Source organism: Anguilla rostrata, chromosome 8, assembly GCF_018555375.3.
Source record: "Anguilla rostrata isolate EN2019 chromosome 8, ASM1855537v3, whole genome shotgun sequence".
In the NCBI taxonomy this organism is placed as follows: domain Eukaryota; kingdom Metazoa; phylum Chordata; class Actinopteri; order Anguilliformes; family Anguillidae; genus Anguilla; species Anguilla rostrata.
This window is the reverse complement of record NC_057940.1, coordinates 5272839-5300745: the sequence shown is the minus strand read 5'-3', so window position 1 is coordinate 5300745 and position 27907 is coordinate 5272839. Positions and strand designations below refer to the sequence as shown.

The window sequence follows — 27907 nt, the reverse complement described above, 5'->3', positions numbered from 1 at the left end:
CTTGAGTTTTAAACTCGGTTAAACCAGGGTTGAGAATCAGGGCAGAACGGCGCAGAGAGCGCTGCGGTGTAATCCTGCTTCGACAGTAAAATGGCACGGCGCTTTGCCCGCTGTGCAGTGAAAGGGCAATGTCGTTTAGATATGAGCAAAAAAAAAAAAAAAAAAGGAAAAAGCACCAGCGTGACGTGACTAATACGGCAGGAGAACATTAGCGGGAGGCTAGAGAGTCTATTAATCATCACGAGCGTTCGGTTCACTTGGCTGTGGACGAAACAGGCAAACAAATCACACGGGCATAACCATCGTGCTAACTCACAGTTCAATCTAAATGTGTATTGGCGCACACACATATGTAATCAATGTGTTGGAATTGTTACATCACATCACAGGCTCTTATTAAACAGGGTTAAAGGTTGTTTGTTGGCAAGACATTTTTTCCAGATTATGACAGAATGTATTTGCCACAAACAAATACAGTTTATTCTCATTCTCGTTGACTGTTACTAGCTATCTTACTGGTAGTTAATTGTACAGATCACTCACTATGCTGACTTAGCAAGACTCGCTACTGCTATAAAGTAAAGACAGATTAGTTCTATTTGGATACTGACCTTTCACTGTGAAAATGCTTTTTTTTTTAATTTTTTTTTTTTACAGTGTTTCTGTATTCCAAGACTCGTATGGTTGAGCTCAGAGAATCCAGTAACAAGCAATTTCAGTTCGTACCTCACTCACTCACACTCACTCACACACACACTCACATTTAGCAGGCCGAAGATTCTCCGCAAAGGGGGAGCTCTTAGCACGCAAGTAGCAGACTGGTGGCACTTCCAACCATTTCGGCTAGCGCCGCACGGTGCCTTCCTTGTAAAAAAACCGCTCGTTATTGTTTTAGTACTTCAGCTCGGTTACGAAGATGACCACAGGCAAAGCATCGGGTAGGCTCTGAAGGAATAGTGCCTCGCATCAATGACGCTGTTTTCCTTCTTCAAGGAATAACAACAAAAAAAAAAAAAACCTATTGGTTAGTGCTCGGAAGTCACCGGATGTGGTTTGTTCCAGATATCTGAGTTCTGAGTGTAGAAACTAACTCACAGCCCACAGTGCTGGTGGGTGCAGCCCGACAGGTAAGCACAACTGACCCCTCCACTGGAAAACATTGGCTTTCTACACATAATAACATTTCGCTGCTATGATATGAAAGCTGGCCCAGTGGCACAGGTCTTAGTCTTGTGCAAAAAGACTAAAATTCCCTCAAGTCCCAAGTGTATATCAGTGTTTCTCAAACCTGGTCTTGGAGATTTACCATCCTGTAGGTTTTCACTCCAACCCAAACAAAGAACACCTCATTCAACAGCTAGAGCAGGGCTGCCCAACCCTGTTCCTGGAGATCTACCGTCCTGTAGGTTTTCACTACAACCCTTACAAAGTACAGGGCACACCTCATTCAACAGCTAGAGAGTTAAAACGTACAGGATGGTAGATCTCCAGGAACAGAGTTGGGCAGCCCTGCTATATATTATTAACACTAACACTGCCTCCAGTGGTGAAATGGGATTGAGGTAACTGTTGGGTCGCAGGCTGCAGCGCGTGAAGGTGAATGCAGACTGGCAGGTGACACCTGTATGACCTGACCCCGCATTAATCCTGTCTTTGTTTCAATTTAGTAGTTGAGATTGTTTTTTTTTTTTTTAAACAGCCATTTCGTGTTCTGCCTTTCTGATGCTACGGTTTTCTGACTGAATCCGTTAATTCTGTGCATCTGGTCCTTTCTCCGCGTGCTTCACGAATGTGTCCGGCTATAACGGTATTTCGTCGGGCACGTGACGTCTCAGCGATGGGCATCTCGGGCATAGTGTATTCTGATGGTGGGGTGAAAACAGAATAACATGCGTGTGGAGAAGCGCCTCCTCAAATATTATTTGATTAATATAAAAATAAAAAGAATGACGATAAGGCGTAGTAAATATGTGTTGAAACGCCTATTTTACCTTGTCAGAGACTGGGAGCCACAGACCAAGCTATCGGCCAAAGGAGTTAAATTAAGCAGGATTAAAAGAGGGGGTTTAATGGAGAGAGAAGTTTTTAAAAGGCGATCGGGCGGTTATACTCAGACGCTGCTATATTCTGCATTGTGAGAAAAAGCGTGCACCTTTTACCTGTTAAGTAATTCACCTTGGTATCTTCCACGAGTAGCCCCTGCTATAGTAGGCTACTCAAGATAAGAGTATGTCACCGAGACTGGACGCCAGCAGTATTTTGTAATAAATGTAGTAATCATCCCCTGATATATGGTACAATAATTTAACTCCCGATTGTCAAAAATGAAACAGACTCTGACGTAATATGTGATAAAGATACAGAATGAGAAACCAACTGCCTTCTTTAACAGCCTCGTAGGCTACTTAATGAGAAATCCTACATATCGCAGTGCTTGGGATCGCGCAATCTCGTTGATCACCAGACGTTCACGTAGCATATTATAACGGTCTAGTCAGTTTTGAGTGTCAATTTATTTAACGACATACTAAATCGGTCTGAGCTTCCATCCTGAATTAAACAGTAGCCTACCGTCGCGTTTCCCAAATCCTGCTTTTTAGCACCTATCGCTCTTTGTTTGCGGTCTCTTTTACCTGCCTGTGTACAGTAGCCTGCATAGCACAACTTACACTTGCCAGAGAAATACCCACTTACCCATTCGCAGAAGAAACGCCTATAAAGACCCGAGCAAATTTAAAACCATGAAGTATTGCCACCGTGCGTGTTCTGTGCAGGCTTATCCTACACGCTACAAGGCATTCCAAAAAAAAACGAAGAATAACGGGACGATGTATGAACTATCAACTGTAAAATATGGATTCAGTCTATTTTTTAAAATAACTTTTCCCTTCCACGTTTTACATTCAATAGGTGTATTTTCCACACAATATCCTAATCTAATGAATGCACTTTAAGTGACGTTTTGACAAAAGGGAAACTGCAGTCACCATTTTGGCTCTGCCTTGTACATGAGTTCTGGCGCCCTCTAGCTGTATGTTCACCCAGAGCCAAAATGCCGGCAGAGTGGTCCTGATGCTGCGTGATGCTGGGACGCAGGAGAGGGATGGATGCATTTAAACCGGTTCTGCGCAGCTTCAGGTGGCTCAGTCTCTGTGGCGCAATGGAATAGCGCGCTGGACTTCTAATCCAGAGGCTCCGGGTTCGAGTCCCGGCAGAGATGAGTCATGGGCTGTACCGTCCTAAAGGGTGGTCCGTTTTTTTCCAGTTAAAATTGAAATTACATTACATTACATTACATTATAGGCATTTAGCTGACGCTCTTATCCAGAGCGACTTACAACAGTGTAACCAAACTCAGGATCAAGTCCACTTAAGTCCATTGAATAAAATGCAGATAAAAAGCCTTTACTATAGTAGCATACAGTAAGGAAAAACAAGATAGTCTGAACCAAAAAATTTTTTTTTTTTTTTTTTTTTTTTTTTTAATAGTTATGGGAGAGGGTTTAGGGAAGAGGAGAGAGGTATACAGAGAAGAGGTGCGTCTTGAGTTTCCGTTTGAAGGTGCTCAGACACTCTGCTGTTCTGACCTCCACTGGAAGATCGTTCCACCATCGTGGGGCCAGAACTGCAAAGAGTCGAGACCTTGTTGCTGCTCGTGTAGGGGGAGGAATCAGCCGCCCTGTAGTAGCCGATCGGAGCGATCTGGCCGGCTTGTAGGGTCTGATCATCTTCTGCAGATAACCAGGAGCTGACCCCTTGACTGCTTGGAAAGCAAGCACCAGTGTCTTAAACCGGATGCGAGCTTGCACTGGTAGCCAGTGGAGGGAGATGAGGAGGGGAGTGACGTGGGAGTCACGAGGGAGGTTGTAAACCAGACGTGCTGCTGCATTCTGGATGAGCTGAAGGGGTCTGGTGGCTGATGCTGGGAGGCCAGCCAGGAGGGAGTTGCAGTAGTCCAGACGTGACAGTATCATGGCCTGGACCAGGAGCTGTGTGGAATAATTGGTGAGGAGTGGTCTTATTCTGCGGATATTGTACAGGATGAACCTGCACGACCGGGTGGTTGCCGCGATATTCTCAGAGAGTGCCAGCCTGTTGTCCAGCACAACTCCAAGATTTCGGGCACTCTGCGAAGGGTGTAGGGGAGTGACTCCTAAAGAAATGGGCAGATGAGAAGTGGGAGAGGTAAGAGAAGGAATATGGAGAAGTTCCGTTTTGCTTGTGTTATTTGCTTGAAATGATACTGATGTTGCTTCATTTATTCAATCACTGAAGCTATAATTATTACACGCATTGGCTTACTATACTCCTCCGAGTTCTGCCAATTTCGATTTGGACATTTCTAACAATTTACACATATTTGTAAATAATTTCATAGTTTCAGCAATACCACTCTTGCAACAAGAACATAATGGCTTATCACTTAAACTGTAAATTGAAAGCCTCTCTCTCTCTCTCCCTCTCTGTGTGTGTTTCAGTGTTTCACAGTGTCTGGAACAGTAAGACATAAAAGGGTCATGTGTGTTTGACGCATGAGTGTGTGCGTGTGTGTGTGTACGCATGTGTGAGGGACAAAGCGAGTGAAAGACGAGTCTTACTGTCCATTCAGTAGACCCAGCACGGTGATTGCGTTTGCTGGACAGTCAGGGTCGTAGATGGGATCAGTGATTTGTCCACAGCACAGTGTATTGTGGAGATGGGATGATTGATTGGTTCACGGCACAGTATATTTGGGACACCGGATCCAGTAATTGGTCCGTCGCATATTTTGTAGGCAATTCGGAAGATACGATCTGTGATTGGCCCTCTCCAAATGTTCCGCCAGACCGGCGTATGTTCTTACGTCCCACTTACGCGTGACTACATGGGCGTCAATGTTGCTCCAACTAGTCGGACAGAGCTGTGCATTCATTCATTCACCATCCCAGTACCGTATATATCCGTTCATGCATTAATTCATTTTGATAGTATCCCCTCACAGAGCCACTGTCAGTTCGTAAAAGGAGTATTGCTTTATAATTTTCATGACTTTTGAAGTGAAACCCAATCTGTGAATGGATTCTGTCGTATGTGGTCGTCAGAGTGAAGGACGGATGCTCAGTGCACGCGGTCTGAAAATCGACCGGTCGGTCAGCAACGGAAAGAGGAAGTGCGTAGGTGGAAGATCAGATATTACACTGAGTTATTGTCCGGACAAGTAACGGACGAATGCAATTGAAGCCACATGTCATTACCAGATGACGTAATTGACGCTTTCTGGGAATACCAGAGCGCCTTGAGGACACGTGTGCAAAGATACGTTATTATCGCCAGATGGCACCAAAGTCTCGCTAATTTCAGAACTGAGACCGGGGTTCTCAGTTATTTTTCAGAGAGATTACAGAACTACAAGGGATATTTGTAAATAGAAAGTAAGTGAATGGTTCATCTGCAATAAAACAATCATTACGATTTGAACAACGTAATTGTGTTTCTGCTATCTTCTTGTTTTTAACAGTAATATCAACGATATTACAACAGTAAACCAACACGCTTCTGTTTAAGTATTGATGAATGAGCGCCTCGCTTCCAGGCAATGTCTGAATACACCTCTGATTCCCGGCCACCCGAACCACAGACCACGTCGCGTCCCACCGAGCCATCTCCTGCCTGGATACAAGTACATCTTGAGTCTTCGTGACTCCATCCCAAATTAACCCCATACGCCCCCCCCCCAACCTAATCTGCGTATAACCCTAACCCTAATCCGCATGCAAGCCGTACACTCCCGGCCCTTTACAATCCCCGGCCATCTCATGGCCGGTGAGAGGGATCTATTCATGGGAAGCAGCACGTGCTTTCAGCCGCAGAGAGGAACCCCTTCTTCTCGCGCACAGCCTTTGCAGACAGGCCGCGCGCAGCCCAACCCCGTCTCAGCCAGACAATTCCAGGTAGCACAAAACAGAATGTGCTTTTCTACGTTATCTTAAAAAAAAAATAATAATAATCAAAAATAACATATACGATATGGTTCCAATAATAATACTAATGATAACAATAATGATAATAACAATAATAATAATAATAATAATTATTATTATAGTGATGCACACGCATCCGTACAATTTCCTCTCTGCTCCTCCCCCTCTCTCTTTCAGACGGTATGCTCTTGCCCTGTTATCGAAATGGTACTGGCCAAATCGTATTAAAATCCCCACCCCTCCCCCCTCCGCCCCACACGCCACCCCCCTCCCTCCCCCTTTCAGACAGTCTGTTTTTGCTGCAGTGAACGGTAGCAGTATAAGGAGGGGGAAAAAGCAAGAAAAACAAGGAGCGCGCGACAGAAAAAAAAGCAAGACAGACAGACCCAGAGGGACCCGGAGCAATCGCGAGCCACCAGAACACCGCTGGTCCAGACCCTGAACAGCAAGGAAAAAAATCCCGTTGCCGAGGAGATTCCACGAACCACATATTTTGGTGTGTACTCTCCCGTGTTAGCCGATTGCTCGTAATACCAGTGATTATTGTTGTCATCCGTTGGGGTTTTTTAGCGGAGAGATACTTGCTGATAGCAGATACAATATGTGGCGTGTTCTGGAATGTGTCAGAATTCTGTCTCTCTCCCCCTCCCGTTATTGACTGAGGTTAGTTTATCATCTCGGCCGGGAATAAAGCAGGGCGCTATTTAAAGGTGAGATTATTCTTAATATAGTCGTATGTATAGTCGTTCCCTTCTCGCGTTCCCCTCCTAGTCCGCTTTATCGTCGGCATAGTCTACTGCTGCATTATATATAGGCGCGCAATGTGTGAACCTCAGTTTTGAGCGTTGGTGCGAGGTGCACCTCAATCTCAGCGCTCGCGTCTACGGGGTCGTTTTCGGAAATCGGCGAAAAGGTGTAACGTGAGGAAGAGTCAGCGCGATTGCCCATTGGCGGCTCTGTGATACGCCGTTTCCTGGCGTTTCCAGAGCAGCGACATTGCAGGTATTGTTACGCATCTTTGTACGGAGCAAGTCTTTCCTGACGGGTGCGTATGCTGCGTACAGTTTTATCCATCCAATAATATATTCATTACCAGAACAGTTTGCTTTGCGTTAATTACAAATAACCCTTAAATCGTAAAAAAAAAAAAAAAAATTTAATAACAACAAACAAAACCGTCATGCCCTTCCTTCCCCACCCACCACAGCTCGCACCACAGACTGGCTCGCGCCTGTGGAGATGCGCTGCATCGCTTGCGCTGAATTGAAAAAAAAAACATCACAGTGACAATGAGGGAATATCTGGAGGTTGAATAAATCCGTATCTGTGCGCGAGTGGATTACGGAGACAGTGTGCGTGCGAGTGTATATGCGCGCAAATCTTTACAATCAAGTGAAGTGAACCCACACGTTGAATTCTCCGAGGGCAACGCGTTTCCGCTTTGCATCAGGTTTGGTTTACTGTGTTTTAACTATCCTCGACGATTGACCATATTCCAGCAAAAGTAAATCCTACAGCCCGTATTCACTACAGGTTGCGTTTCCCTATACAACCGTTACCGGCAACTTACAATAGTTAAATAAAGCAGAGCAAATTTCTTATGTAGCCTACTGATTAGCGTTTTCTTTTTTACCGTTTCTGCAACTCGATTTCGCGTTTTTGTTCCATGTATTGATTGTCTTATTTGTGCTTTTTTTCTTTGTGTATTCGTTTTGCGTAGTTTTTTTAATCTGATGAACGTATTTCACTGACTTGATAAGATGCGTCACCAACCTGAACGGAGCGGACAAGGGTGGATCGATACAGCCTATTGTGCAGTCCGTGCAGAATGAGGCCCTCACATTTTCTCGTGTTTGCGTTCTAGTGTGTGCGTGTGTTAATGAGTGTGTGTGTGTGTGTGCGCGCGCGCGCGTTCGTTATACAGTGATAACCGTGTGACTCGCGTGCGCTGTGTCCCCTGTGTACAGGTGTAATTTCGGTTAGCCTTCAGCATCGTTAGGGGCGCCTGCGAGGACACTCGGCAAGAGACGAATGAAGGCGTGTGTGCGCCAGACCATGGCATTCCCGGCATTCCCAGCGTCGGTTCTCTGGACTCTCGGCTCCTTGACAATTCTCTGGGCTTCGGTGCAGAGCAACGTCGTTATGGGTGAGTAGCGCGGCTCTTTTGTCTTTCTGCAGTTTACATCTGTCCTTCTCTGGCGCGAGCTTGTTTTCAGTTGGTCTGTTATTACAAGGGAACCACAGGCCCGTTAATAACTGCGAGGGCCACAGCGGATCTACCCCTCCCCCCAAAACACCAATGGAATTTCTGCTGTGTTCTGTTTTTTTTTCTAAACGATGTTTTTGAGCGGGGAGTGCTTGGCTGCAGAGGGAAAGAGAGAGCTAGTCACGTGAATAGACCCATTTTGAATTATGTACTTTTAGCCTGGGATTTGATTAGCGAGCAGCGTACCTTGTGTATATGAGACACAGCCAGGCTCTCGGGAGAAAAGAGATGCGGGGAAGAAAGAGACTGGACTGGGCAAACGTTCATTTCTGATTAGTGGATAATGGGCTGTTCTGACTGACTGGGATGGGATGGGGTGGGGTGTTGGGGGGGGGGGGGTGCAAGGCGGGAGGGGGGGACTCGGGCGTGGTTGGAGTGGCGGGATAAGGGGGGACGGGGGGAGGTGCTGCTTGGCCGTTTAGCTTGGTACAATGGTTGCTGCAGGTGTGTCAGCTCCCTTGACCGGAAAACGGACAGGTGCTTGGGGGTGCAGTAGAAACCGAGAAAGCAGCAACTTCCTCTAAAAAAAATATTTTCTACATTTAATGAATACTGAGTTGTTCATTGTGTCGATGGGTGCATCAGCTGCACTGGCATTGTTCACGTGTGTTTTGTCCACTAATGGACTGAATGAACGTGTGAAGCCGTGTGGAATTGCCGTTTCTTTTAGATGCTTTTGATGCGACTGCCTTTGGTGTGTTCATTGTTATGATTGCCTTTGTAATAATTACACTGAATTGCATGTTTTATTTTATTATTTTGGGTTGATTTTCTACATTACAAAAATGCAAACACAACAGAATTACAAAATCTGCCTATACTGTATTAGGCTATACTGAGTTAGCATGCATAACCTACACTCTGGGACATCCATGAGAAATAAAACGTGATGCAATAGTATCTGCTAAAAGCCCCCACCCCAGTCGATAATTCTGCTAATAACACCCCCCCCTCCCCTTCACTGCCCCTACCCCACCGCCCACCCCCACGCTACTGCCCCCCCCCCCCCCCCCCCCCCCGCCACCCCCGCTCACCCCCCACGCCACTGCCCTCAGCACCCCTACTGGGGTATAAAAGGCCCCCCTCTGCTGTTTGCGCTTGGCTGTCTTTATAACTGTCTCAAGACGGTTGGAGATTCTACCGGGCGGGGCCCAGGGGCAGTGCTGTGAAATGATTGGATGAGTGTAACATTCCGTCATGACATCACAGACGAAACGCCCAACAGGTAGACATTTCGAAATAGAATGCAATGTTCGGTATTAGTGTAAATGTTACTACATCGCTTTTGTGTGTTGAGCAATAACTTGCATACTTTGCTGACTATATTTAGCACTTTCCCCAGAAGAATATCATTTGCACAGAGTTTGGGGGGGGAAAAAAGCCACCAGATCACCACCAGATGTGGGAAAGCAGTTCCAGTAATAAACAAAAAGAAAAACATGGTCCTCATGAGCTGCATGTAAGGGTACTGACAAACCTATCCCCACATTGCAGTAATTAATCTAGCCAGCTATTACTGTGCTGACACATTGTCTACATTAGTGACACATCTACCCAACTATTATAGTACAAACACATCTATTGCCATATAAGAGTATTGATACATGTATCCACCTCTAGTCCTGTGTTACAGACCTGTCACATCTGCCAGGAAAGAGGCAGTCAGAGACTATGCTGCTTTCCTCATACACAGGGAGTCAAAGACAGAACAGAGTCAGAGACAGAGTCAGAGATGGAACAGAGTCAGAGTGAGGGATGGAACAGAGTCAGAGACGGAACAGAGTTAGAGACGGAACAGAGTTAGAGACGGAACAGAGTTAGAGATGGAACAGAGTTAGAGTGAGGGATGGAACAGAGTCAGAGATGGAACAGAGTTAGAGATGGAACAGAACAGAATCAGAGATGGAACAGTGATGGAACAGAGTCAGAGTGAGGGATGGAACAGAGTCAGAGACGGAACAGAGTCAGAGTGAGGGATGGAACAGAGTCAGAGACGGAACAGAGTTAGAGATGGAACAGAGTTAGAGTGAGGGATGGAACAGAGTCAGAGATGGAACAGAGTTAGAGATGGAACAGAGTCAGAGTGAGGGACGGAACAGAGTCAGAGATGGAACAGAGTCAGAGTGAGGGACAGAACAGAGCCAGTGATGGAACAGAGTCAGAGTGAGGGATGGAACAAAGTCAGAGATGGAACAGAGTTAGAGATGGAACAGAGTTAGAGTGAGGGATGGAACAGAGTCAGAGATGGAACAGAGTCAGAGTGAGGGACGGAACAGAGTCAGAGATGGAACAGAGTCAGAGTCAGGAACAGTGATGGAACAGAGTCAGAGTCAGGAACAGTGATGGAGCGGAGTCAGCAACAGGTTTATTTGGTATATTTGGCAGTGAGGGTGAGGAGGGGGAGGGGGAGACATAATTCCTTGTCTCATTGAGGGTTTTTTCATGTGTGTATGGGATCTAATGGAGGCAGACTACAGAGCATTATCCGCTGGCTTAGACCGTGAAAAAAAAGGCGGATTCTGATCCTGGATGTGGGGCTCAAGGTTTTTAGAATGCAATGTTCGGTATTAGTGTAAATGTTACTACATCACTTTTGTGTGTTGAGCAATAACTTGCATACTTTGCTGACTATATTTAGCACTTTCCCCAGAAGAATATCATTTGCACAGAGTTTGGGGGGGAAAAAAAGCCACCAGATCACCACCAGATGTGGGAAAGCAGTTCCAGTAATAAACAAAAAGAAAAACATGGTCCTCATGAGCTGCATGTAAGGGTACTGACTAACCTATCCCCACATTGCAGTAATTAATCTAGCCAGCTATTACTGTGCTGCACATGTCTACTATGACAATCTACCCAATATATAGTACAAAACATTATGCATTAAGAGTATGATACATGACACTCAGTTCAGACTTCACTGCAGGAAGAGCAGTCAGGACTATCGCTCTATACACAGGGATCAAAGACAGAACAAGTCCGTAGTGGAACAGTAAGTGAGATGACAGAGTCAGACGGAACAGTTAGAGACGAACAGATTAGAATGAACAGTTAAGTGGTGGACAGAGTCAAGATGAAAAAGTTAAGAAGTTAGAGCGACAAGTGAGATGACAATGAGTAAACAAGTCAGATAAGAGTTACAGTACGTGGAACAGAGTCATGCAGGAAAGAGAGTCGAGAGTATGGCTTGATACAAGGGAGTCAAGACAGAACAGAGTCAGAGACAGAGTCAGAGATGGAACAGAGTCAGAGTGAGGGATGGAACAGAGTCAGAGACGGAACAGAGTTAGAGACGGAACAGAGTTAGAGATGGAACAGAGTTAGAGTGAGGGATGGAACAGAGTCAGAGATGGAACAGAGTTAGAGATGACTGAACAGAGTCAGAGACTGGAACAGGTTGAGAACAGATCAGAGTTAGGGATGGAACAGAGTCAGAGAGGAACAGACAGATAGAGATGGAACAGAGTCAGTGAGGACGAACAGAGCAGTGATGGAACAGAGTCAGAGTGAGGGATGGAACAGAGTCAGAGAGGACGATCAGAGTGAGATGGAACAGAGTCAGAGTGAGGAACAGAGTTGGATGGAACAGAGTAGAGTGAGGGATGGAACAGAGTCAGAGATGGAACAGAGTTAGAGATGGAACAGAGTCAGAGTGAGGGACGGAACAGAGTCAGAGATGGAACAGAGTCAGAGTGAGGGACAGAACAGAGCCAGTGATGGAACAGAGTCAGAGTGAGGGATGGAACAAAGTCAGAGACGGAACAGAGTTAGAGATGGAACAGAGTTAGAGTGAGGGATGGAACAGAGTCAGAGATGGAACAGAGTTAGAGATGGAACAGAGTCAGAGTGAGGGACGGAACAGAGTCAGAGATGGAACAGAGTCAGAGTCAGGAACAGTGATGGAACAGAGTCAGAGTCAGGAACAGTGATGGAACGGAGTCAGCAACAGGTTTATTTGGTATATTTGGCAGTGAGGGTGAGGAGGGGGAGGGGGAGACATAATTCCTTGTCTCATTGAGGGTTTTTTCATGTGTGTATGGGATCTAATGGAGGCAGACTACAGAGCATTATCCGCTGGCTTAGACCGTGAAAAAAAAGGCGGATTCTGATCCTGGATGTGGGGCTCAAGGTTTTCAGCGTGCGGCTGAACAAAAAGGGGGAAAATGGCCCGTAAGACTGTGTGGGTGACGGCCGTCGGCGAAAGGAAGGAAGTGAGAAAATGATCCTCGGAGGGGAGGGCAGGCTCTGCGGATGACGGGCGATCCTCGCTTCCTGCCAGCTGAGCGTGGGGGCAGTGCTCGGCATGGTGTCAGACGGCGCTATCCAGAGTTAAAACGAGTCCTTCGTCCACTTAAAAATGCTTAAAGCTTAACTGAAGCCACTGTAGCACAACGGCAATGGCATCACTAAGGACATCGTATTTAGCATTTGTCCTTTTTGTATTAATTGTATAAACATAACAATGATGATAATGGTAATCCATCCATCCATCCATTATCTGTACACGCTTATCCTGGGCAGGGTCGCTGGAGCCTATCCCAGCATGCACTGGGTGAGGCGGATTATTATTATTATTATTATTATTATATCCATTTTTTAAATGATAACAGAGAGAGGGACATTCTGTTTTGTGCTAACATAGAATTGTATTAAGCTTCAGGTATTAAATTTTGGGTGTTGGGGTGTCAGGGGTGAACTGATCACCTTTCACTACGTCTTGAATCACATATGAAGCCCAGAATTTCATGATCTACCTTCAACTTAGCGTTTTTTTTTTTCGTTGTACAATTCTGTACAATTTGTGAGCACATTAATAGTGCAGCTATTAGCCTTCCTTCTCTGACTCTCTGTCAAGCAGAAGCCTAAAGGTTGCAGGTTCGATTCCAGGGGTAGGACACTGCCTTTTGTAAAACCCCTCGAGCAAGGTGCATATCCTGAATCGCTTCAGTGAAACACCCAGCTGCGTAAACGGATGCTTTGTAAAAAAAAGAAAAAAAGTTAAAAAAAGAAAAGAAAAGAAAATAGCATGTTGGACAGACGGACATTTAGCGGACGCCTGTAATGTAATGAAACGTCGCTCGCGGTTTACGGGCGGCGGGGAAAGGGGGGCTAATGCCACATGACGGGGCGCGCGGAGGGTCGAGGCGGTATGGCGGGTCCAGCGGGGAGGAGCGAGAGGCTGGCGAACGGGTGTGTCACGGGGAGGGCTGGTTAGGGCTAGGCGCAAGGGGCGGCGCATTGTCTGGGTGGGGTGGGGGGGGGCTATGTATAAAATGTGTGGTTATAGTGTGTCCTAGCTGGTAGCAGGGCTGGTTCTAGGCGTGGGCGACAAGGGGGCCATTCGTCTGGGGGGGAGGGGGGGGGCTATGTATAAAATGTGTGGTTATAGTGTGTCCTAGCTGGTGCAGGGCTGGTTCTAGCGTGGGCGACAAGGGTGGCCATTCGTCTGGGGGGGAGGGGAGGGGGGCTATGTATAAATGTGTGTTATAGGTGTCCTAGCTGGTAGCAGGGCTGTTCTAGGCGTGGGCGACAAGGGTGGCCATTCGTCTGGGGGGCGAGGGGGAGGGGGGCTATGTATAAAATGTGTGGTTATAGTGTGTCCTAGCTGGTGGCAGGGCTGGTTCTAGGCGTGGGCGACAAGGGGGGCCATTCGTCTGGGGGTGGGGTGGGGGGGGGGCTATGTATAAAATGTGTGGTTATAGTGTGTCCTAGCTGGTAGCAGGGCTGGTTCTAGGCATAGGGGACAAGGGTGGCCGTTTGTCTGGGGGGGTAGGGGTGGGGGTGTGGGGGGGGGGGGGGGGGTTATGTATAAACAGTACTGTTATTTCTACAGGGCAAAACCAGAATGTGGTTAAAATAAAAACCCTTTCATAAAAAAAGCAGAGAATCTGCACTTTAACCACATATGAATTTGTTTGTTTACAAATATGAAATTATTGGGGTGTGGAGCCAAATTAAGGAGAAAAAAAAATATGGCTTTGTCCCAATCATTATGGAACTAGCTGTGTGTGGTTTGAAGGAAGAGAGAAGGAAAATAAAAATCCACGCATTGTGTCCATCATGTTCAGTAAATAAAAATCAACGCATGGCGTCCATGTTGGTCAGTAGATGAAAATCCACGCCTTGCGTCCATGGTAGCGGGTGGCTCCTCCCATTGCCTGCGTCCCGGGGCGACGCTGTTCGGCAGGCGGGGGGCGGAGGGGGGGGGGGAGCAGAGCTCCGTCTCTTTCGGGAAATGAAGAAGAGGCAGGCGCCTGTAAATCTGAGCTCATTAACCCAACGGTCAGCGGAAAAAGGGCCACGCTGTCCAGAGTCATTAGCAGCTCGCAGGACACGCTGTGCAGGGTGAGGGACGCTGCGTGGGGGGGGGGGGTGGGGGTGTTTCTCCTCCTTCCGATTAGGGTGGGCGGACCTGCAACGGTAACCACGCCCCACCACCCCCCTCTCAGCCACCCCATCCCCCCTCCTACCCCACCCAGCCACCGACTGTTTCCAGAGCTGTGATTGGTTTATATTTAACCAGTGAGTTCCTCAGGTTCAAGAGCGCTGACTGCACTAGCCAATCAGCTGCGTCTCAGGTGACTTTGTTACGTGTCAGAATCCAGGCAGCCAGGTGCTCAAAGGGAGAAAAGGGCACATCGGCCCAGGAAAGAGCAGCTTCGCGACCTCGGGTTATTACACGGAATATATGCCTCTGAAAATGAATGAATGAAAATGAATGACAGCTACAGTAGTGATACAGTTGTTTTTTTTTTTGTGATCAAAGGGGCACATTGGGTACTTGGGGGAAAAAGGGGTGCAGGTGCACCCAGAACCCAAGCACCGGATGCTCTTATCCCAACCTCCCCACTCACACACACACTCACACACACACACACCCCCACCCCCACGCGCACACACACACACACACACACTCACACACACCCCACACCCACACACACACACGCACACCCACACACACACACACGCACACATACACACACACACACCACCCCACCCCCACACACACTCACACACACATGCACACACAAGCACACCCCACCCCCACATGCGCACACACCACACACACACCACCACCACCACACACCATGTCACACAGTCTGAGGCATGCAAAGTGTGAATATGAAGATGAAGCGTGGTGTGTTGCGATGCCGGCACCCCCATGCGCACACACTCACACACATACCCCCCCACCCCCATGCACACACACACACACACCCCCACCCCCACACGCATGTCTGACAGTTTGAGGCATGCAGAAGTGTGAAGATGAAACGCGGTGCATTGCGATGCCGGGCCACCCCCATGCGCACACACACACATACACACCCCACGCACACATACACACACACACACACACACACACACACCCGCCCCCACACACATGTCTAACAGTCTGAGGCATGCAGAAGTGTGAAGATGAAGATGAGGATGAAGATGAAGCCGGGCTTCTCCCGCGGGGCCCTGGGTCTCCGGCTCTCGGGGCTCAGAAGTTCGGCTTCAGACCGTCTCGCTCGATTAGAGGCGAGGCAGGACCCCGGGATCATAATCGAACGCGCAGGCGTCAGACTCCGGGTCCTGGAGGGCTTCCGCGGCGTCTGCAGGTCCTTCCGGCGTGTTCTCGTCACCAGCGGCTCATTTAATTCACTGATTGGCTGAGGAGTCCACACGGCCTGTTCTCCGGGCCCTAATTGGTAGACATAAAGGAAACTGGTAGAAAGGGAAACTGCAGAAACGCGCAGACACTGCGGCCCCCTGGGAGGTTTAGTTTGACACCCCTGATTTACCAGACTGGTTGACTTCAGAGATTGCAAAGACCCATTTTTTCTTACTTATAGTTCCTTAGGCCATGTTTCTAAATTCACACATATTTACATTTTGAGAAAAACTTTCAGCATTTGTACAAGTATTATTTCTACTGAATATAGTCATTGGCTATTGTAGGTAATATAAGCAACAATTTACGTGTGTGTGCGCGCGCACATTCTATATACTATACAAAAGCCTGAGAAAATTACATTTAATGCTATTTATCTTGGTCGAAATTGTTAATGAACAAGTAGAACAAGTACAAATAAAACATTAATAAAATAAAAAGTAACAAGAATTGCTTGTGCTTTCTGACAAAGAAAGTTATCGATATCTTGCGAGGCGGCTGGACGTTTCGGTTCCCAGGACTGTCCTTGAGGCACTCCAACCATTCCACATTACATTACATTACAGGCATTTGGCAGACGCTCTTATCCAGAGCGACGTACAACAAAGCGTATAACCATAACCAGGAACAAGTATGACGAAACCCCTAGAGAGAAGTACCGGTCCAAGTACAGGGAACAACCGCATAGTTCAACTTGGACCCTGATGGTTAAACTGATTAACACTAACAACGAGAACGGCAACAACGCAATCTATGGAAAAATAAAAATAAATAAAAATACAAGTAGTCGTTAAGACAGGCGCATCAACTAAGTAACCTATGAAACAGCTGCCTAGTTACAACCCTAAGTTTAGTCATTTACAGGGGGGAAGGGAGGGATGGAGAGAGGTGCAGCCTGAAGAGGTGGGTCTTCAGTCGTCGTTTGAAGTTGTTCACAGTCTCAGCTGTTCTGACCTCCACAGGGAGGTCATTCCACCATCGTGGGGCCAGAACAGACAGGAGACGTGTTCTGGAAGTGCAGGTGCGAAGAGGGGGAGGTGCTAGGCGTCCTGAGGTATACAAATAACACATATTTGTTAAACGCCTCCACCTGCACACCTGACTCAGGTATTGATTAGCTGAGCCGTGTTTACTTGTGGTTGGAGTTTTATGTCCGGAGTATGTCCGGTTTACACCCTAATTTCGGGCGACAAATAATGTGTGCGTGTGTGTGTGAGTGTGTGTGTGCTTGCGTGTGTGTGGTGAGTGATTTTAAAATGGGAGGCTATGCTGGTGGTTGGAATATTTGCCTCTTTTTTTTAGCCCACAAGCTTCAAACAGGAAGTGTGTTTCAGTTACAGGCTGCAGTGGCTGCACTATGGCTGATGAACTGCTCCTGTTCACATTTCAATGTCTGTGCAAAGATGTCATGACAGTATCACAGAGCTGAGAATGGCCATTAAAGGCTTCATATGCAAACTCCACGCTTAAAAATAGACAGTGAGCTTAAATGTGCTATAAAACCATTCAAGATATTTTAAATTTCTACTTATCAACTTCAATCTACTTGCCAATGCACCACGAAAATATCCAATGTGAATTTCAATAATTTCATAATAATCTCTAATAAATTTTATCATGTAATATCATAATAATCCCATACATGCCAAATTTTATTGTGTATCTACAGAATGACACCATTATTTAAATGCATTAGTGCCAATCTGATCTGTTCTACACCCAGAGATGGGCAAAGATACATCAAAATGTATCTTTTTACAAAATACAAAATACCCCTCAACTAAATGTACAAAGTACTGGAGCCAGAAAATGTATCAAGATAAAATACATCTATTTTCTATTTTCAAAATACAGGAAAATACATTAGTAACATTGGGTATTCTGAATTTGTTTAAAATGGCAGAACATTCAGATTTTTATAATGTACACAAGGCTCTGGTGAGAGTTTGAACCATACAGGAAGGAAGAACATGAAGTAGAATGCTACTGTATATGCATATGCCTGTACTGTGTATGTACGTACTTTACCCAGGCATAAACACACTTGCGCACATATCCACGCGTGCACACGAGAACACTCACACCACTTTCACACAGTATATCCCCAAAATGCCAGACAGATTTCACTTACTGTTCAACCTTTCTTCTTGGACTTGCAATGAAGAAATCACTAGAAATAACAAACGCAGGTCTAAGTTCAGAGTGCTGGCGCACATGGGTGTGGCCAACTCTTTTTACTGGCTGAAGATGCGCCAGACCGGCTCCGCCAGCCAAACTTTATGCAGGAAGAAACTAACATACTTGTCCGGGAGGTTCAGACTCGGAACAACCGAATATATGGTACTGCAAGTCGGCCTCCACGGGTTGATGATGTTCAGTTGGCTTGGGAAGAGGTAACAAGTATTATAAATGCCTCCTCCTCTTCCTTCCTCTGCCTTTGATTCACATCAAATTCAATAGACAAGAGTCAAGCTTATGTTTTCATGATTAACTGATTCAGAAGGTTGCATTCAGTAGTCTTGTTTTAATTATTTATGTAAGCGGGATTAAATACGTAGGACATCCACCAAACCTGTCTGGGGGATTTTTGGATAGGTCTACGTTCACGTGCGCCCCCGCCCACTAAAGTCACGAAAAAAGCTCAAGATCACCAGCGCTGCGCTTAGACGTGGGTTTGAGCGGGAGGAGACGCAGGCGTTATTTTACGCCAAAACAGACACCAAAATTGTACTGCGCTGGCGTATCCGTATCGACACACCCCCAGCTACGCCATCCCACCCATCTCGGCGTAGACGCGTTCATGTCGAGCCACAAAATCAGCAAATGGGCGCAAGCGGGAAAAATCTCGTTGCGCCCTGCCAAATTGCAAATACACCGGCGTGTCCGCTTGGACCAGACTTGCGCCGGTACGAAAATAGAGCCCATTGACTCAGGTTGAAGTAAAAGTACTCATAAAAATAACTACTTGAGTAAGAGTAAAAAAAGGGTATCTCGTAAAAAACCACTCAAGTAGTGAGTAACTTCAGCAGAATCGCAGAAATGCCATTATCACAGTTGACATGGTGATACAGCATAACAGAGCATAACTACTAGACTAATGTTGTTCCAGGGAAGCTAGACACTATTCGTTTTAAGTGGCTCTCATCAACTGAGCAACAACTAAGTTAGGGAGTGCAAATAATTAGATGGTCAGACATCTCTTGATAAGGTTATCATGAACATAAAATGTATACAAGCTCCCAATCCCCCTCTTCCCATTAGCTACCCAACTGACAAGCTAACTTGCTAATCACTAGCTATGCACCAGCCTACAGGGCTCCAGACTAACTTTTTACATTGGTGGCACTGGTGCGCCTAACTTTTTCATTTGCACCAGCACATAATTTAAGTGCACCCAAAAAAATTGCAGCTCATTCGTGTCACTACAATCAGCAAAATTTATCTACACAAAATTCAGGAACTTGTCAGGGTTCTGTGGTTTGTCTGCGTTTCCCCTTTTGGGGCGCAAGATGGCGGCACTTCAGTTTTCAGTTCTGTTCATTTACCCCGTTAAATTGTATTATTGTTTTCAATTATTCAATTATTGTTTTTTGGTTGTCTCGTTTTCCCTTCCCTCTCTGTGGCCTGATTGTGCATTGTGCCCTCCTGTGTCTCATCAGTGTCTTGTCTATTTAAGTTCGACATAGTGACATAGCTCAGGAGGTAAGACCGATTGTCTGGCAGTCGGAGGGTTGTCGGTTCAAAACCCCGCCCTGGGCGTGACGAAGTGTCCTTGAGCAAGGCACCTAATCGCCAACTGCTCTGGCGAATGAGAGGCATCAATTGTAAAGCGCTTTGGATAAAAGCGCTATATAAATGCAGTCCATTTACCATTTAGTCCGGCTGACGGTTGGCAGTCGCGTTCCTGCGTGGTCATCTCCGCTTGCTGGTTAGGTTGGGGGAGGGACACCCCCCGCCGTTCTCCTCCGAACCGCGCGGTGTGGCCAGCCTGCTGCTTTTTCGCGCTTCACATCGCAGCCAAAAGTCAGCGGAAGTCTTTTTCGCACACGCTGCTTCGGCACGGCGTCCACGAGCGGTCCACCGGTCGCTCGATCGACCGAAGGGGGGTCGCCGGAGAGAGAGAGAGAGAGCGGTGAAACGCGTCGCCCCGGGAACCGACCGAACCCTTCTGCGGCTCGGGCGAAGCAATCCGCCATTTGCGTTGTCACCCGCCGGCGTGCTACCGACCACGGTTGTCGCTGGTGACGGTCCGGATTCGATCCGAGATCGTGGGGGGGGGGCAGGCTCGTCCTTGCACCACAACATGGCGCCTTAGCCGAATGAGCCACCCAGCAGCCGGATGGCAGGATTTAACAAATAAATAGAATGGCGGGGGTGACTCAAGGAGAGGTTTCGGGGAAATTGGCTAAGCTAACGCAGTTTGACAGACGTAAAATCACAGCTTGGCATCAACAAGGCAATTCTCAGCGAGATTGTCCACCTAACCGGATTTTGGAGATTTTTGTGGTCTTTTTGAGCTGTCGTAAAAAAAAAGAAGAAGAAATTTGAAGAAACTTCTGAACACAGAAAATGCAGAGGAGGCCCCAAAACGCTGCCTGCACCTAAGGAAAAATACTTAAAGGCCACTTCCTTGAGGGACAGAAGGAAATCCAGCGAAGCGCTTGCTCAGCATCTGGCCGAGTCATTTGGCACCAAGGCGCACACTTTCGCCTGTGAGAAGACGTCTTGTAGGGCACGCTGCAGCTGAGAAACCGTTCTTGCGGAAAGGCAACAAGCAGACGAGATTGTGAAGTGCTATAATGCGCGGGGCAACAACCAGGGGCAGGAGGTCTTATGGAGCGATGAGTGCAAATTTGACATTTTCGGTTCACTGAGACGCCGGCATGTCAGCTGAAGAGCTGGCGAGAAGCACACGGAGGCCTGTTAGGCAGCCTCCTCGGGGAAACACGGAATGTTTTTTTATTTTATTTATTTTTTTTTTGGCGTTCTAGAACTTTCTCAATTACCGGGCAGTGATTGTGACATCAGCATCAGAATGTTCAGTTCGGTACGTTCCAGTCAGATATCTGTGACCTCACAGCCTTAATGGTGTTTATTGTGATTGCTGAGATGCAATATTACAGACCTTTGAGATTCATGGTGCTGTACCTTAGGGAAAACCGACTGATTGGCAAAAAACTTCTTTCAGCACGATAACGGCCCCCTAACTCTCTGCAGACACGATTAAGATCTACTTGGAGCGGTAGGCTGCAGATGGTGCACTCACGCCGGCGTTTGATTGGCCACTTCAGAGCCCTGACCTCAAAGCAAGTGAAGCTGTGGGGGATCACTTGGGCTGGAGAAAAAGAGCTAAAAACAGAAAAAAAGGTTAAAAGACGAGTTGTGGCAAATCCTACGAGAAGCTCAGAGGAATTTATCGGAGGCCTACTTGAAAAAAGTTGCACGACTGTTTCGACCAAACTGAATTGCTTTGGTTTTGGATTCTAAGGCATTGCCATGCAAAATGCTGACTTGTTTTAAAAGCACGAGAAGTTTTTGTTACTTTTTGTAACATCGCATTAATGTTTCTTTGTTTCTTCAAACAAAAACAAAAAAAACACTTACTGCTCTTACTGATACATGGCTTTAATTAGAATTTTTCGGGTTATGACTTCTGGGTCATTGTCCTTTACAGAGCTGACTGTCAAAGAGCAGACTGTGTTTGTGTGTCTGTGTGTGCGAGAGAGAGCGCTTGAGAGAGAGGGAGAGAGAGAGAGAGAGAGAATGCAGAGTGTGGGTAAAACAGAAGGCTGAATTAAGCGGCACTAATCTATGTGCTGAATGAATGAAAGACAAAGAGGAGTGACACAGTAAGGGAAAAGCTGATTATGGACACAGAGAGGGAGAGAGAGGGAGAGGGAGGGAGGGAGCGACGGAGAGAGAGAGAGAGGGAGCGATGGAGAGAGAGAAGGAGGGAGGGAGCGACGGAGAGAAAGAGAGGGAGGGAGCGACAGAGAGAGAGAGGGAGGGAGGGAGCAACAGAGAGAGAGAGAGAGGGAGGGAGCGACAGAGAGAGAGAGAGAGAGGGAGCGACGGAGAGAGAGAGGGAGGGATAGAGAGGGAGCAACAGAGAGAGAGAGGGAGGGAGGGAGCGACGGAGAGAAACAGAGAGAGAGAGGGAGTGAAAGAGAGAGAGGGAGGGAGGGAGGGAGCGATGGAGAGAAACAGAGAGCGAGAGAGAGGAAGAGTAGGAGAGAGAGAGGGAGAAGGAGAGAGAGAGGGAGTGAAAGAGAGAGAGGGAGCAGTTTCTTCACTGGCACCGTAACCATCCCTGCGACGTCCCCAGGTGTGCCTTCTAAATATACAGCGAATTAAAATGAATGAGATTTACGCTCACAGAAGAGTCTGTGTAGTCTGAGCCACAAGCTCAATATGCTAGCACTCATATACACAAACAATCAAAACATGCACACACATGCATACGCACACAGACACGCATACATACACTCATATACACAAACAATCAAAACACGCACACGCATTCAGACGCACACAGACACGCATACATACAATCATATACACAAACAATTAAAACATGCACACACATGCACATGCACACAGACACGCATACAGTCATATACACAAACACTCAAAACACACGTACACACACACAGACACGCAAACACTCATATACACAACCACTCAAAACGCACACACACACACACAGACACGCATACACATATACACAAACACTCAAAACACACACACGCATGTATGCACACGCACACAGACATGCATACACTCATATACACAACCACTCAAAATGCAGGCATACACGCATGCACACTTCAGTCTGCTCTTAGTCAAAGACAAGGGCATGTCTGGGTTTGAACTCTGGAAGGACACTGACCCGGAGGTCATATCCGTCTTCCAGCATCTGCATGCATGTAATGTTTATAGCAACAACTGGGTGTCTGTGTGTGTGTGTGTGTGTGGTTGTATGTGCATGGCTGCGTGTGTTAGCGAACATGGGACTTGTGTTTTCAAGTTCTACAGAGAAAGTAATTGACAGAAACGTTTGAAAAATTTTCACCGGAAAATCTGTCTGAAGTTTTCAAAGTACACAGAGCTGAGTCTAATGTGTGCAAATCTCCGGAACATTTTTTTTTTACATTTACATTTTCGACATTGACAGATGCTTTTATGAGAGGTTTTCCAATATCAGAGGAACTTAAATTCTCTACATCTATACAGCTGGATGTTTTTTTTCTGAAGCTTCTCAAGTTAAGTACCTTGATCACGGGCATAATAGCAGTGCGCTACATGGGAATCAAACCTGCAACCTCAAAGTGTTAAGCCCAGATTTATAACCATTACAGTACACTGTAATGCCAAAAAACCAGCATGGGTACTGATTGGACATTTATATTGGTTTGTTTTGATTCTGGGTGCTGATTGGCTGAGACAGCATTCTACAGCAATTTAAAATCCCATGACAGTTATCCAAACGGCCCGTTTGTGAACATTATCACTCTGTGCACATAACCATTACTTACGAAATAAAAATTACGAGACAAATAATATTGTTTCTGTACATGTTAACTGGTTTATAAAAACAAATATAGCACTCCTGGCCGTTTTCCACTTCACGTCGCCTAGCAACTCCCCTGTAGCCATGACTGCATATACCATACAGCACGGTCTCTCGTGCCGTGTTGGTTAATAGCTGATAACTGCCAATCAAGGGGGAGGGCGTTGGTTATTGGGTGTGTGGGGGTGTGGCGGGAGGGGGTTACATGCCGATTCCAGTTGAAAGTTTTCCGCCTGTGTTCCTCTAAGCTCCTATAACAGGGCTGCCCAAATCTACCGGCCTGTAGGTTTTCACTCCCAACCCCCTCCTTGGGGCGACATAGCTCAGGAGGTAAGACCGATTGTCTGGCAGTCGGAGAGTTGCCGGTTCAAACCCCGCCCTGGGCGTGTCCTTGAGCAAGACACCTAACCCCTAACTGCTCTGGTGAATGAGAGGCATCAGTTGTAAAGCGCTTTGGATAAAAGCGCCATATAAATGCAGTCCATTTACCATTTACCATCCTTTCAACAACCGGAGATTTCCTTGAGCTGCCGATTAGCAGAATCATTTGTGCCAAATTACAGTTGGAGCGAAATCCTACAGGACGGTAAATGTCCCGGAAGAGTGTTGGGCAGCTGTGTCCTATAGGGGTTTGGGCTGAGGAAACTGACCTTAGTTCATAGATTCTTTTGCTTGTGATTGACGGTGGGTTTGAACCAATCCCTTCCACAGTGGGGTGTTTGGGGGTGGGAGTGGGTAGGGTTTGTCAGTGCTGTGCTGTATATGTGTGTAGGCTATTTGGGGGGAGGGGGTCAGACCTGGTTTCTGCTCTTTTTGCCCCTCTGTAAAGGGTATTTGGTGCAGGTGTGGGGGTTATCGGCTGTTCTGATCTGGGGGTGGGGCTCTTTGTCAGTGCTGGGCGGGGGTGGTGGGGTTTATCAGTCTGTCTGTATTGGGGGTGGGGGGCTCTTGTCAGTGCTGGGCGGGGAGGTGGGTGGGGTTATCAGTGCTGTTCTGTATTTGGGGAGGGGCTCTTGTCAGTGCTGGGGGGGGGGTGGGGGGGTTTATCAGTGCTGTTCTGTATTTGGGGGTGGGGGGCTCTTTGTCGTGCTGGGGGGGGGGTGGGGTTTATCAGTGCTGTTCTGTATTTGGGGGCTCTTTGCAGTGCTGGAGGGTGGGTGGGGTTTCTCAGTGCTGTTCTGTATTTGGGGGTGGGGGGGCTCTTTGTCAGTGCTGGGGGGTGGGGTGGGGGTGGGTGGGGGTGGGGTTTCTCAGTGCTGTTCTGTATTTGGGGGTGGGGGGGCTCTTTGTCAGTGCTGGGGGGTGGGGTGGGGGGGTGGGTGGGGTTTCTCAGTGACGTTCTCTGCAGTCCTGTCATAATCTCTCACATTAGCACATATACTTTACACTAAGAGACAGTGCCAGGGACCATAGAGATTAGCATTAGACAGATCTATAGGGCTACGGATGGGCAGCCATCCGCCACACGCCTAACCTTTGACCTTTACTGGAACCACTCAGTGCATTTTGTGGCAAAGCTCCCAGACCAATCATATTTGACCTTTGTTAATGCAAGCTTGCCTGCAAACAGGAGCACTTACTTGGGTAAATAAACAACACACAGATAATAAGCTATATTTTAGGCTCAGACATATAGGAAAATTATATGCTTTTATTCTAATACAGTTATTATTCAAAAATTAAAAAAAAAACCTGTTTCATTGTAGGTAAATATTGCGTAATACAGTTTTTTTTCTGAAAAACGCAAGTCGGTGTTCCCACATGTCCTGGAAAACCTGGAATTTTCTGATACATTTTTTTTTTTGCACCATTACAGGGCCAAAACCACAGGTACTGGGACCACAATCTACCCCTCCCACCCCCCGCCCCCCCTCAACGATAGCAATCAGTCTCTCCACCATCACCCCCACATTTTGCGATTGCAATCACCCCCCCTCAGTCCCCTGCCCCAGCCCCAATCACAATCTGCCCCTCTATAAGGTATAGGTGTTGCTCACGTAACAAAAAAAAAATGTCCAGGAAGAGTCCGGGAAAACGATGCCTCAAAAACACTGGGAACCCTGATAACTGTCAAAATGATTTTAAATAATCTTGTGGTACCCCTAAGGACTGTGTTTTAATTAAGATCAAAGTTAATCAGCAATAAAATTCTACTTATTTAAGTCGCTCGCTGTCTTAGGGAACTGTACCGTGGCCCTCCATCACTTCCTGTTTCTCTATAAAGAAAATAAAAATCCCTCTGACATCTGTCACCATGGGGATAGCCAAAAAACAAAAGAGACAGGTGGTCGTTTGCCTACGCAAATCAGGTAATGAGCACTTCAAAGGACATGCACAGTTAAACATGCCACTAAGCAGGCCAATATGGGCAATACGCGGAAAAAAAAAAGATTCAAACATCTGGAACAGTTGCAACAAGTGATCTTGGGGTCACCACGTCTCAAAATAGACCCTAAAAATGCCACCTCCATAGCAACAGGCTCTTTGGAAGGGCTGCACAGAGAAAGCCCTTACAACTAACTGTGATATATGTTATTTAGTATTTAGTGTGCATGTGTTCCCAGTTTGCACTCTTGATTCTTGGACGGAAGAATTCATTTGCATTAGTGCTTTAGCGATGTAGCATCTTTAGTGATATAGGATCTTTACTCGCTGGTCTGGGGAATTGTTGGCCTAGTCTGGCACTACTGTTCGTATTCATCGGGTAAATGCCCTTATTTTTCATTAGTGTTTAGCAAACGCTCTTATCCAGAGCGACTTACACAACACTTACATAGCATTAACATTTATACAGCTAGATATATATATATATGTACCGAAACAGTGCAGGTTAAGTATCTAGCTCAAGGGTACAACGGCAGCGTCCTACCCGGCAGCCGAACCTGTGACCTTCATGGTTACGAGACCAGTTCTTTACCCATTATACTACACTGCCGCCCCAGTCTTTTTTATCCTCCTGTATTGTGTATGTGCGTCGATACAACAAGGGTTTGCTGCCGAGTCCTTGTTATCCTACCCAGTTGTGTCATCGTTTTGTATCACTCGATTTCAGCTTTCAGCAGCCATCTGTGTTGTGAACGCATAGCTTTTTTCTTGGCGGTGGCTAGCGACGTTAGCGGTGAGCACAGCCGAGTGTTTACAGAGAGTGAGTTTCAGTTTCTGCTGGCGGCCGCACGAGCCGGAAATGAGCATGCAAAAATCAACAAACATGGCCGCACCACCTCCCCGCCCCCCCCCCCCCCCCCCCGTTTATGGCAACAAAAATTCATAAATCGAGTGGATAGACATTTAGCATATAACATAACATAGCATAATGACGAGAACAGGCCATTCAGCCCAACAATGCTTGTCATTTTCCCAACTGAATTGGTGCTCTGATTACCTACTGTACAGACAGCATTAACCTGAAAGCCAGGGACAGGGAACCATAGAGATTAGCATTGCCACTAGAGACAGAGCCAGGAACAGAGAACCATAGAGATTAGGATTGCCACTAGAGACGGCGCCAGAAACAGGGAACCATAGAGACTGGAGTGGAGGCACAGAGACAGAGAAAGGAGGTAAGAGGGAGAGAATGAGAATGAGGGAAGGAGAGGGAGTGGAGAGGGGGGGAAAGAGAGGAGAGAAGGCTAAGGAACAGGGGGATATAGACAGATGTGTGAAGCTGACCCCTTTTTTTTAACTACCCGCACATGCTGTAGGTAACCTGAGATCCTGTTTTTCCGACTACTGAATGACACAGCGGTTGGTAATGTGGCCCAGTGTTCCAGGTGGATTTAAAGGGGCATTGCACTTTATAACACTTCTGCTTCTCATGACTGATACTGTCCTTCTAATGAATGTGTCGCCCTTCATTTTTCGATTAGTTATTTCATTATGTTAATATTTTACGCTGTTTAGTTGTTTTCCTTTACAAGAAGTGCAAGAAGTAGACCCAGGCAGTTTAGTGTCGAACTCGAGGATGTATATCATTGCGCGACTTCTGATGTGGGCGTACCTGCAGACAGTAACATTTGGTTGGTTGTAGAAATCATAGACATATGCATATATGTGTCTATGGTAGAAATAGTGTTGTATGACTACTAGCTAGCGAAACCGAAGATTTTGTTTTTGATCATGGGATTGTTGTGCTCTATCGATTTGAGCCGGAATACACAGAAGTAAATCTGGCTAATTTGCAGGCTGATCATGCGAGAGCGAGTCAGGAGCGGGTTGAGATTGAGGAACCACAGGCTATTCCCAGGACAAACGGCAACTGGTGATAGACATCCTATGTATCACAGACAGACGCGATAGCGTCAGCCAGCCCGCATAGTACCTACCTTGAGCGGATCGACCAACAATGGGAAAACGGTGGGTACAGCTCCAGGCTTCAGATGGGCGCCTTGGTAGTCGGCGCCTTCAAAGTGGTCGCTGCATACCCTTAGTCCTCGTTTGCAAACTTATTCGGCTGT

At 46.8% G+C, this 27907-nt stretch overlaps 1 protein-coding gene and 1 non-coding gene across 6 annotated transcripts in view; both read left to right on the top strand.

Moving 5' to 3' along the window:
- The first annotated feature begins 3146 nt into the window (after nt 1-3146).
- Nucleotides 3147-3220, top strand: trnar-ucu (transfer RNA arginine (anticodon UCU)). Its single transcript has one exon. It is a non-coding gene; the product is annotated as a tRNA-Arg (tRNA).
- Nucleotides 3221-6219: 2999 nt separating this feature from the next.
- The window catches only part of cadm3 (cell adhesion molecule 3), a 51877-nt gene continuing 30189 nt past the window's right edge, over nt 6220-27907 (top strand). For 3 of the 5 annotated variants that reach the window (XM_064346049.1, XM_064346048.1, XM_064346044.1), the window contains exons 1-2: nt 6220-6456; nt 7928-8106. In XM_064346049.1, coding sequence (XP_064202119.1) covers nt 7992-8106 — 115 coding nt within the window. In that variant the 5' untranslated portion in view covers nt 6220-6456; nt 7928-7991. Of the gene's footprint in view, nt 6457-6748; nt 6963-7282; nt 7411-7927; nt 8107-27907 lie in introns of those variants that run through there. The other 2 variants (XM_064346045.1, XM_064346046.1) reach the window with 2 other exon arrangements.